Here is a 12,853-nt window from a genome sequence, read left to right on the forward strand (position 1 = left end):
TGTGATTAAAAATTTAGGGGAGGTGACATAAGAGAAAAATTTCTTTAAAAGGAAGGGATAAAAAAACAATTTAATTCAGTTTCGAGAGTAATTTCAGTTTGGAGTGGATGAACCCAGCTTGGAGGTGGTCTTGTTGTGAGTGATAAAGACTGACTCGCTCTCCCTTAGGCTCAGGCCTAGGCCTTTGTCTACTACTTGGATCAGCCTGAGCTAGGACAGTATTAAATAATTCTCTCTCTCTCCCTCTCTCCCCTTAATTCCTTCTTTCTTCATTAATTAAAATCTTCATGAATCCCAGCTGACTTGAGTATTTTCATATTTGAGAATTTCCCATGGCGACCACTTATTTTGGATTTTAAGTCAAAACACTAAAAATTATCCTTACACCCTTCTTACTCCCCCTTGTACACCATTGCGCTTCTCAAATCCCAAAATTCAGTAACCAGAAAAGGGGACACAGGATAGATACAACAACAAGTCATAAGTTGAAAGGTAAGCATCAAATCCCAAAATTCAGTAACCAGAAAAGGGGACACAGGATAGATACCACAACAAGTCATAAGTTGAAAGGTAAGCATATTTTTCATATAATGATGATAAAATGTAACACTTTCAGATTTGTGAAGTACCTTACAAATTTTATCTCTTGTAAAAAATCCATCAACAAACACTTATTATCACCTATGCTAAGCCAGTCATGGTTCTTGGTATTGAAAACTTGGAGACAATAATAAAACATACCCTGCCGTCAAGAAGCTTACAATCTACCAGGTGACTTTATGCATTGAGTCCTCATTGACTTAGAAATCTGTCCTAGGTAACCTCCAGGAAGTGATGCAGATGGAGAGGAGCATCACCAGGAAAACATTGTAAACAGAGACTGATACACTGTGGTACAATTGAACGTAATGGACTTCTCCATTAGTGGCAATACAACGTCCCTGTACAATCTGCAGGGTTCTAGGAGAAAAACACTATCCACAAGCAGAGGACAAATTGTGGGAGTAAAAACATGGAGGAAAAGCAACTGCTTGACCACAGGGGTTGAGGGGACATGTCTGAGGAGAGACTCTAAATGAACACTCTAATGCAATTACCAACAACATGGAAATGGGTTCAAATCAAGAACACATGTGATACCCAGTGGAATCGCCCATCAAATATGGGAGAGGTGGGGAGGGTGGAGAAAAGAAAATGATCTTTGTCTCCAATGAATAATGTTTGGAAATGATCAAATAAAATATAGTTTAAAAAAAAAAGAAATTTGTCCTAGGAAAGGAAAAGAACACAGACTTCACCTGTTTACATTATAAAATCCTCTCTATAGATTTTTTACGTCAAATCCCTTACCTTCAGCCTAAATATGGATACTAAATATTAGTTCTTAAGCAGAAGACTGGAAAGTGCTAGGCAATTGGGATTAAATGATTTTCCCAGTGTCACACAGCTTGCAAATGTCTGAGCTCAAATTTCACTCTAAGATCATCGATTCTCCAGGTCTGGATCTCTTCCACTGAACCAGCCAGCTGCCCAGGTATCTTTAGCTTTTGAGCTCTCCACTAATGCTATCTCCCTCGAGACAGAGAACTGATGAATTCTGAGTACAGACTAAAGCAGATATTTTAATTTTCTTTATTTTGGTTGTTTTTTCTCCCCACAACATGGTTAATGTTGAAATGTTTTGCATGACTTCATATGGATAATGGCTATTATATCTTTTGACTTCTCAATGGGGGAGGGAGGTAAAGGTTTTTTTTTTTTTAATGTTTGCCTAGGTTAATTCCTTCAATTTATTTTTCTTACCTTTATTTTTAAAGCTGTAATTTCTAATATAATATTTAAAAATAGTGATAAAGGGAGTCCTTGCTTCACCTCGAATTTTATTGGAAAGGCTTCTAAGTTATCCCCATTGCAGTTGACACTTGGCTAATGTTTTAAGATACTACTTGGCATTTTAAGGAATTATCATTCATTCCTATTGTTTCTCTTTTTTATTTAACAAGAATATGTGTTGAATCTTTTCAAGGTTTCTTTTTCATCATCTAATGAGATAATCATATATTTTGTATTGATTTCATTATTGATCTAGTCAATTATGCTGATGGTTTTCCTTATATTAAACCAGGCTTGCATTCCTAGTATTAATCCCACCTGGTCATGGTGAATGATCTTAGTGATATGTTACTGGAGTCTCTTTGTTAGTATTTTATTTAAGATTTTTATATCAATATTCATTAAGGAAATGGATCTATAATTTTCTTTGATTTTCTCTTCCTGGATTAGGTATCAGGCACTAAATTTGTGTCATAAGAAGCATTTGGTAACACTCCTTCTTGGACAATTTTGCCAAAAACTTTATATACCATTGGGACTAATTGCCCTTCAAAGATCTGAAAGAATTCCCTTGTGAACCCATATGACCTTGAATGGTTCTCTTGGGGAATTCTTTGACAACATGGTCAATTTATTTTTTCTGAAATGGGATCACATAAATATACTATTTCCTCCTTTGTTAATCTGGGGAAATTATATTTTTGTAAATATTTAGCCATTTCCACTAGATTATTACTTTTATTCTTATATAATTGGATAAATGATCTGCTAAAGATGCTTTAATTTCATCTTCATTGAGGATAGAAGTCATCCTTTATACTTTTGATACTGGTAATCTGATTTTCTTCTTACTTTTTCAATCAAATTAATCAAGGCTCTATGCTATATGGAACAGGTGGATTTTTTTTTCATGAAACCAACTTTTTGTTCATTAGTTTAGCAGCAATCTCACTTTCAATTTTATCTCTTTTGACTTTTAGTTAGGATTTCCTATTTTGACTTTAGTTAGAGATTTCTGATTAGTTCTTTTTCTAGTTTTTTTAGTTCAATGCATAAATTTAGATCTGCCTTTTCTCTATCTTATTAATGTAAAGCATTTACATTTAACACTGCAGTCTCAAACCCCTTCTCCAGGGTCATTGGATGTTATTCTTCCTCCTACAGTATATAATTCTGCTAATATGGCCCTCTCCCTTTCCCTGGTATGGGAAACTTCCTCTCCCATAGCTATGTCTTTGCACTAGCTGTCTTCTCAACCAGAAATGCCATCCTTCCTCACCTCCAACTCAGAGGACCTAACCCCCACCCCCAACCCCCTCTTTTGTCAACATTCAGCACTAGCACCTCCTTTCATGATTCCCTATACTCTTCCTCCCTAACTACCTTGTTAATTCTAATTTATTCTTAGTTTTTATTCAACATGTATTCATCTCTGTAGTTATTGACACCATTGATAAAATACCAGGACATTGTGAGGAGAAATCATTTCATTCTTTGTCATATATGACACCTGGGACTGGGTCTCTCCTGCCCTCTCCATTTCCTACTTCATGTCCTTGGATGAGAAATTAGGTGAAAAAACAGAAGAGAAGTTAGGCATTAGGCATTTCCTAACTGTACTGCCAGAGGTAAATGATGACTGAGTAAGAGACATGATTGGAAAGAGTGCAGTTATTGAAGGAGCAGAGAATAAAAACATTATTAATGAAAACCAGTGGCCAACATTCATGAATGAAGGATATGGGTGAGAAGCCCAAGACACTGGAATGCTGGGAGATACCTTCTATATACCAGGCTACAAAGACAAGAAGGAGATAGACAGCCTGATTTCTAAATTCCATGGGCTGATTTTTTTTCCACTGAAGAATTTAGATATGTTTTAATTGCAAATAAAAACATAGGCCAATGAGGAAATAATGTCTCAACATCGGCCATATTTAATAAGATATCAAATTCGGAAATCCTAAAACTATTTTTTTATTCCTGTGCCCTACACTGCTCCCATCGAAAAGGGAGAAAAATATCTTTCCTGATATTGTCCCCAAAAAAACAGAAAATAAAGAAATTGAAAACTCACTCTTTGTGGATATGATGCCTGGTTGCTTATGATGATACCCTGTTGCGGCAAGGGGAAAAAAGAAGAACAAAGAAATTCAGAGGGAACAAGAGTTGGAGAGAAGGTAAGGGTAGGGAAGAAAAAGACAAGGAAAAGTAGGTGAAAGGAGGGAAGAGGAAAGGAGAAGAAGATAGAAAAAAAAGAGAATAGGTCAGAAAAGTTATAAAGATAAGAGTTTGGGAAAAATAGAGAATAGAGAAAACAAAAAAAGAAAGAGAAAATAGAGGGAGAGAACAAAGAAGAAATATAGAAAGTGATAGGTGAGGAGAGAAACAGTGTAGGACGGGGAGAGAGAGAAAAAGATAGACACAGAGAGAGAGAGAGACAGAGACAGAGAGACAGAGACAGAGAGAGAACACATAAATCTTTGAGTACGGTATCTCTCTGTGGGAAAAAGGTTAATGATGGAATGGAGAGGAGATGTTTGGGGGACCATAGGGATGGGGAAATGGTGCTTCAACTTTCAAGAAGAAGGGATTTATGGCATACTTCTTGGTTGAAGGAGCATAAGAACAAACCAGCCTCTTCTGATCTTTAGAAGTGAGCTCCCTATGTCTTCCTAGTTTGGTACCACTTTGTGGGCCAGTGCCCAGGAGTGACATAGTGAAACCATGTAAACAAAGGAGGCTCAAAAGGAGAGAATTTGGGGCAGATTAGCTTGTTTTCTGGAACAGGCACCACCCAGAGAAAGAGAAGTACATTTCCCAAATCAAGATATTTACCATCCACAAAGAGGCTGTCCCTCTCTATAAGCACATGTTTTAGCCTTCTTCTTTGAATCTGTTCAGTTAGCTCCCAGTAAACCTTCTCTTTGTTCAGGACAGGGTTGGAGGAATCTTCCTGAAAAGTACACAGGACACCCACTCCTGTTGCTGTCCCATTCTTCAGAGACCTGGAAATTGATGTTTCAGACAAGAGGTGTCAAACATACAAGAGGTGTCAAACATAGCCCTTCCTGAGGGTCATAGGAACCAGATTAAAGTGTCAGTCCTGATTAAAGTGTAATTCCAATCTGATTTTAATGTGTTAGTTTACTAATTTAAAAGGTAATATATAAATATGTATGGTTTTCAGAGTCAAAATGCAGGCCTTAGGGACCCTGATGTATAATTTAATGGCCTCCTTTTGAGGTTGACACCATTGGTTTCGTTTCTGAAATTTAGTTATTCAGAGGACACTCTAGAGAGAAGTCAACAACTTTGAACAAAGGTTTACAGAGGATTGTAATTTTAGAGTTGAAAAGGACATTAGAAGCCATAAAATTCAGCCCCTTCCTTTTATAGAGGAATGCATTGAGGCTAAGGCAGGTTATGTGATTTGCACAAGGTCACAAAGTGGTATGTGTCTAAGAGAGAATTTGAACTGTGTTCTTCCTGAATCCATGCTTAGCACTTTATTCACCAAACTGGAGTTGGCAGTGCTCTGTCTATTTACTTATTTTTATGTTTACAAGTATGTATGGGGTCTGATTATCTTCAGTAGTTTCCTTAGAGTAGTAGAAAGAACTTGGACTTAAAGTCAAAGGGCCTGTGTTCAAATTTGGAATTGGACAATTATCTTTGACATTATAAAAGTTATTGAACTATCCTTGGTTCTTCATTTTTCATCTGTAAATGAAGGGAATGGTCTAGATGACCTCTACTGCCCCTTCCAACTTTTAAAATATAATCCTCCGATTCTAGAGAAAATCAATGCTGATATGTGTTTGAATCAATCAATTTCTACCCACTCACTTGGTGCCTGCCATGTTATTCCTTCTCACATGGAGTTTTAAATTTCGAAGACTTATGTGGAAAGAAGTTTTTCTTCACCACATAAAGGATAGGAGGATGCCTGGAATGTTTCTAATGGCTTGCTGGTTGGGGAATTTTATCCATTACATCGTGGGAAAGAAGGAATTGCTATTGGGAAGGAGAAGCAGCAGCAGCCTGGACAAAATCTAAGTCAAATGGGAAAGCATGGTCTTTGCTATTTGAGTGGACATCTTGCAGGATTCTCACCTCAGCAAGTTCACACTGCATGCAGAATAGTGAGAGCCAAGGTTGCTCATTCCAAATAAGAACTTCAGCTGAAAACAAAAGGGGAGAAAGGAACTTCTGAGAACCTGACTAGACCAAGCCTGGATAATCAGGGCTAAGGAAGACAGCATGGGGGAGAGAAGGTAGGGGAAGGGGAATGGAGTCTCACCAGAACTTGCAGGACATTCTCAGCAGCCTTAAATGTGTTGGAGCCCCTTTCACCCATGTCTGGTGTATAAAACATGTTGGTGATGGTAAAGTTGAGGGTGAATGTCTTGGAGTAGGAGCTCCCTGCTGCTGTACAGAAGGAAAGATATCACATTGTCTGAGCCTTACAAATGTTATTCAAATGAGAGGAAATGCTTTGTAAACCTTCAAGTTCTATCTAAATGTCAGTTATGATGACCATTATCATCATCATGACTCCAGGGGGCACTGTTCTAGTCCTTCCTCAGTTGGAAACTCAGCAGAATGAACCCACTAATGAAAACCTGAACACATCTCTAGCCATACACACCATTTCTGGAAGTATTAAAATTGTGCCTTTGTAGTCAGAATACCTGGGTTGAAATCATGGCCCTGCCATGTCCTATGTTTTTGCCTTAGTTTTCTCACAAGTAAAATTAGGAGGTTGAATCCAGTTTCAAAGTTAAGAACTGATTACTTGACAAAAATTGCTGGGAATAATGCAAATTAGTCTGGCAGAAATTAGGGATGGCCCAATGTCTTGTATGACATGACAAAGTAAACTCCAAATGGGTACATGAGTTAGATACAAAAGGTGATATAAAACAAATGAGAGTGATGAGGAAAATTGTATCTTTCATGGTAATGGACAAGGGGACAGTTTATGATCACATGAGGGAAAGATAGGAGAGCAAGATAAAAATGGACACTGTTGTTAACTTATGACAAAATAGTTTTTCCCCAAAAACAAAACCAATGTAGGCAAAATGAGTAGGGATTCGGGTAATTGGAGGGAAAAATCTTTGCTTCAAATTCTTTTGATGAGAGACTCATTTCCAATATCCAATGAATCAGATTTATGAGAGTAACAGTAAAGGACATAGCCAAAGTTGGTGGAGAAGATAGAGATTCCTCATCTAATCTCTACCAAATTCCCCTCCAAAACCCAACATAATGCCTTCAAAATGAATTCTGGAGAAGTATAACACAGAGAAAAGACAAAGAAGTCATTTTCTAGCAGAAACCCACTTTGAAGATCAGCAGGACAGATGATGTGTACAGGGGTCGAGGTGGAAGTAGACAACAATGCACCAGGGCATGTCCCATTAAGCTAGCAGCCTTCTCCATCATTAAGTGTTCATTATGTGCCCAGTGTAGTCCTAAATACTGAGGATACGGATAAAAGTTTTAAAAAACATTTGCTGCCCTTGGAGAGGTCACAGAAGGCACCCTCTGAAGTGGAAAGAGCCTTAGCCATTTAATGTGAAGCACTAGGGCTGAACTAAGCCCCTGAAGTACAGCATAACAGATTAGAAAAGACAATGACTCTGGAATCAGAGGTCCTGGGTTCAAATATCACTTCTGATGCTTTCTACATTTGTGGCCTGGGACATCTTATATAACTTCTCTGGGCCTCAGTTTTCCCAAATGCAAAATGAAGGGGTTCAGCTAAGTGGCCTTTTAGGGCCCCTTCCAGTCCTATCCAATCATGCTGACACAAACATTTTAAGTTTTCTGGGCCTCAGTTCCCACCTCTGTAAAACAAGAGGCTATACGTAATCCCAGACACTTCTAAGGTTCCTTCCAACTAATTATATGAAAGGTCATAGCATTGGGAAACTCACTCCACATTCTGCAATTCCTATTCTCAAGGCTGGGCATAGAATGGCATCAGAGGCACAGAGGAGTTCCTACCTGTAGTGCTAGAGGAAGGTGATGGAGTCAGAGATGGTGCTAAAAAAATGGGGGAACAGACAGAAAAACCACAGCAAACTATGAATGAAAACTCTTGACCACATGCATACAGGAATACTACAGGGAAGGGTACAGTCTATGGGATATAGAGGTGATGTGGTTGTCACATGATCTCTTCAGATCAGCCACTGAATCATCTGGTCAGAGGGGGAGGGAAATCCATCCTGACCTCTGGGGGGAGCTGTTCATTTTTGCATCGTCAGCCCCTCAGTCTTGCACTAGGCAGACTTATCATGAAAGCTTGGGTCGTCTAGCCATCTACTACTTTGCAACTCTGGGCCCATTATTGAGTCCACCATTCCACTGGCATAGAACTTCCTCTTCCCACACCATGTCTGCTTAAAGAGTGTTCACTGTAGTCCAGTAGAAAGAATTTTAGACAAAAGTCAGAAGACCTACAACTTGAATCCTGGCTTGAACACCTTCTGAGTCTTTTTGGTAGGACCTCCAAATGGGTCTCTCTTAGTACTACCCTACTAATCTTGTAGGACTTATATGTGTTAGCTGTATACTAGGCATGCTAAATGTTAGCTATTATTCATCTGCCCAGGGCAGGTATGAATGAGTTGATAACTCTAGCCCTGGGCATGTTCTCAATCCTATCTACAAAGTACCAGGAGGTGTTTTGTCCACAACTGCCAAATGGGTGTGTAGTCACAATTCCAAACAAAGGCTTATCTTCTCCATCCTGCAAAAGCTCCATCCTTATTATCTGTCTTTCCTGATCAATCTTCCCCATATGGGTAGAAAATATCAGATCTAAGATTTGAACCCAGGTCCTCTGACATGAATGCCTGCTCTTACTACTGCATCACACACCCTTCATGAGTCATTAAGGGAAAAAGGACAAGGTTGACCTCCTCCTTGGACATGTCAGACTCAGAAACCATAACTGTGGTGACTGTTTTACTCTCTATTTTTTACTAAAATATAACCCCATGTTCCAGCAGGGAAGATAATGAAGGAACTATTCTTACCAGTGTGTGCAATAGTGGTCATGGTGGTCTGGGTGGATACTTTATCTGTGGGAATGAGTGGGACAGCTGAGCTGGTGGGCAAATCACTTGTGGACAGAACCACAGCCTCAGCTCCTCTGCTGATGTCCATTGTGGTTGGAGTCTTGGTCAGGGCCAGCCATACCCTTGCAGTAGCCATGGCTGTGGTCTCTGAAGCAGATGTGTCCAGAGAGGTCTTTGGCTTTCGTTCTTCTCTACTGACCCGGCAAAGAGTTGTGGCTGATTGTAGGCTGATTGTAGAGCACATTGTAGACTGTGCTGGGGGCACATTGGTGCAGGGAAAGACTGTGGTTGATGTTGTCGTGTCAAGACTAGTGAGGTGTGAAGGGACACCTATGGGGCTCCCTCCTCCTGTCCCAGCCCCAAGTGGGGTACAGATTTCGGCAATGAGCGTAGTTTCAGATGGGCTGGTCGCCACTCCAGACCAGGCAAATGGTGCTACCATGAGCTCTGGCAAGGCAGAGGAAGCAGGCACAGTGATTTTTTCCAAGTCAATAGCACAGGCAGTGGTCGGGGCTGCTGTTGTTGCCAGAACAGAGTGTGTTCTTACTGCAGGGCTGGAAATTGTAATGATTATGGTCTGTGATTCTCCAGCTGTGGTCATCATTCTGCCCTCGCTTGCTCTACTGGGCCCTGTGATCAGAAGGGTGGATAAGTGAGTTACAGCATGTTTTGGACTATGGCCCATTTTCCATTAGCCTCGCAATGAAAGGTTTCATCCTTGCCTTCTGTACTTCAGGAATGAGGGCGGAATCAGTCCAATTTACTCTTAATTGATATATCCTTCTAAGGAAGAAGTCTTATTTTGCTTGTGACTTTCCTCCCCAACTAGACCCTCCCTTCTATCATTTTGAAGTCTCTCCATCTCTTTTGTCTATCTCCCCCCATTTCCCTGCTGTGTTGAATGCAAGTGCAAAATTCTGTGCAGGAGGAGCAAAAGAAGTTATATATGTGACTATGTATTTAACTGTCCTTTGTCCATTCATATAAGAATGACTTTCATGTGAGGTCTGCTCCTCCAGCTCCTTCCTCCATATTTGTATATTCTTCTTCAAGAGTACTCCAACTATTAGTTTTTTAAACCCTTACATTCCATCTAGGAGTCAATACTGCTTATTGCCTCCAAAGCAGAAGAGTGGTAAGGGCTAGGCAATGGGGGTTAAGTGACTTGCCCAGGGTCACACAGCTGGGAAGTGACTGAGGCCAGATTGGAAACTAGTACCTCCCTTCTCTAGGCCTGACTCTCTGAGCCACCCAGCTGCCCCCAAGAGTACTCCAATTATGAGAAATTCTAAGTTCTACCTACTTATTCCCTATTTAATCACCAACATATTCCTTTTCCCCCCTCCCTTTTCTCAAGCAACAGGAAAGTGGAAGGGTTTAAACAGTTATAAAGTTGTTAAATTTTCATGGGGGAGAAAAGAATCCTTCAAAACCCTAATTCTTTGAAGGCTCAATGAAGTTTAATGCATATTGTATGCAAAAGGAATACAAAGAAACTGGATTTAGCATTCAAGGCCCAATGTAATTCAATTTAGTTCAATACACATTAATTAAGACATTGTGCTAAACTTCAGAAAGTCTGAATCTAATCTGCCTTATCTCATATAACTCTCTTCCATATACTTTCTGATAACTGGATTCCTATTCACACTTCATAACTATCCAGATTTTTCTTGTCTCTGTGTCTTTGCTCACACTATTTTCTATTCATGGAATGACTCATTTCCACCCTCCACTATGAAATGATTATGTTCAACCCATTTTTTAAAATCTCTGTTTTAATGCCATCTCCTCTGTGAAGTCATTCTTGCTGTTTTCTCAACAATTTGGAATTGATTCCAGAGATTAATTTAAATGCAAATTCTATCAGATACTCAAAGAAAAAACAATGCCAATATTACATGAGCAATATCAAAAATAAGTAATCCTATTAAAATTATTGCTATTACATAGTCTTCATACCTACACCAGGGAAAGACAAAGGAATGAAAAGAAAATTTAAGACTACCCTATCCCTAATGAATACAAATGCAACATTATTGAGTGAAACATTACCAAAAGAAAACAACATACATTCAAATGTTTCAAAGAGTTTCCAGGGGGCAGCTGGGTGGCTCAGTGAATTCAGAGTCAGACCTAGAGATAGGAGGTCCTACATTCAAATCTGGCCTCAGACACTTCCCAGCTGTGTGACCCTAGGCAAGTCACTTGACCCCCATTGCCTAGCCCTTACCACTCTTCTGCCTTGGAGTCAACACAGTATTGACTCCAAGGCAGAAGGTGAGGGTTTTAAAAAAATAAAAAATTTAAAAAAAGAGTTTCCACTGATACTGGAATATATTAAGTCTAGGAATGGGAGGTTGGTTCAAGAAAACTATAAAACTATAAAAATAATACCACAGATTAACAACAAAAATAAAAATCTTATAACAATATATGCACTAAACACTTTCACAGAAAATGGCATATATTTAACAAACATGTAATATCCTAAGGAGGAATAGATGTTTCCTTGATATGGTAAAGAGTATTTAGCTAAGACCAAGAACCAACAATATAGAGAGAGAGGAGAAACTTTAAAGGTCTGTCCAATGAAATTAGGGGTAAAATAAGGACATCTATTACCACCATTAATGTTAGAAATAATTCCAGAAATGCTTGCAAGACACAGTTCACACCATGTCTGGCATATAGTAGGTACTTAATTAATGTTTGTTGATTTATTTTTTGATTGATGAAACCAAGGTCAGAGTGAAGAACCAGCTCCTATGCCCTTCCCTGACACCCTGGCCCCTAGACTCCCTTCAGGCAAGTCACCAAAACCTGTATTCCCCTTCCCTGACCCCCTAGAGCCCCTGTAGTCAAGTTACTGAAGAACCAGTGACTATACCCTGGAATGTGCTAGGAACTGATAAGGACCCCAGCCCCAGGAGTTCCTGTTCACTCCCCCTAGCCCAGGAATTCCTCTGCACTCTCCCTACCACAAAAGTGTATAATAAGCCTGCAAGTCCCAGACTCGGGGCCAGCCATTTTTAGTGTTGAGCCCCAAGCTGCAGTTTGGTTAATAAAACTGCCTTCTGTGTGTTATGTTGTTGGTTATCATTTAATGTGAACCTCAAAATTTCTCAGACTTATGAATGTTAGGGGTTTCCCCCATTGGGGAATCTTCTACTTTAAAAAATTCCCTAGCAGATAGTGAGAATTCTACTTGAATGTGAGGGCTCCTTGCTTTGGGAATATCCCTACTCCACCCTACTTAGGACTGCTTTAGGACAGAGAGCTCCTTGAGAACAATGAAAACTACTTTGATCCATGCTTATGGAAGGGACAGGAAGTTCTTTGAGTCATGACTGTTTTAGAATTGATACAGTGGGATACTAAGTACCTATAAAGGTGGGGCAACTTGTAAACTACTTAAACCTAAAAGGGTGATAACTTATTCAGAGGTTTTTTCTAATGAAATTTGTCGACACAGCAGCATTTTTTTCCTGACTTACTAAAGAGATTAAAACTACTCAGCTGTGAATTCAAAATGGGCGGTCCTTTAGAAACATCTACAGTGATTGGTAGATGTAAGGACTTAGGGGAGGTGGCATAGGAGATTTTGCCCGTAAAAATAAGAGCTCAGAGAAGAGCTGGATCTGATTCTGAGGGAGCTCATTTTGAGAAGACTCATTCTGAGGACCTCAATTTCTGACTCTCATTCTGAAGGAGAGCTCCTTGAGGAGCTCCTCTGAGGGGCTCTGTCCCTCTGCGGTAGGAGCTCTGGAGGCTCTTGGGAGAGGCCCTTTGAAACAATCTCTGGCTGGAAGACTCTTTGAGGAAGGACACTGGCCTGGTGTCATTAGAATTCCTTACTTAGACAGATCTTATGGTGAGTTATAAAAAACTGACTCATTTCTCTTTTAAGACTCAGGTCTAGGCCA

At 39.6% G+C, this 12,853-nt stretch overlaps 1 protein-coding gene across 1 annotated transcript in view; it reads right to left on the minus strand.

Moving 5' to 3' along the window:
- Window positions 1-12,853, minus strand: part of LOC103100660 (mucin-16-like) — a 195,532-nt gene that overhangs the window by 61,678 nt on the left and 121,001 nt on the right. Inside the window, exons 19-23 of the mRNA XM_056820974.1 lie at window positions 8,886-9,557; window positions 6,137-6,264; window positions 5,950-6,017; window positions 4,672-4,841; window positions 3,911-3,949 (exon numbers count right to left, since the gene is read on the minus strand). Coding sequence (XP_056676952.1) covers window positions 3,911-3,949; window positions 4,672-4,841; window positions 5,950-6,017; window positions 6,137-6,264; window positions 8,886-9,557 — 1,077 coding nt within the window. The remainder of the gene's footprint in view (window positions 1-3,910; window positions 3,950-4,671; window positions 4,842-5,949; window positions 6,018-6,136; window positions 6,265-8,885; window positions 9,558-12,853) is intronic.

This window comes from Monodelphis domestica, chromosome 3, assembly GCF_027887165.1.
Source record: "Monodelphis domestica isolate mMonDom1 chromosome 3, mMonDom1.pri, whole genome shotgun sequence".
In the NCBI taxonomy this organism is placed as follows: domain Eukaryota; kingdom Metazoa; phylum Chordata; class Mammalia; order Didelphimorphia; family Didelphidae; genus Monodelphis; species Monodelphis domestica.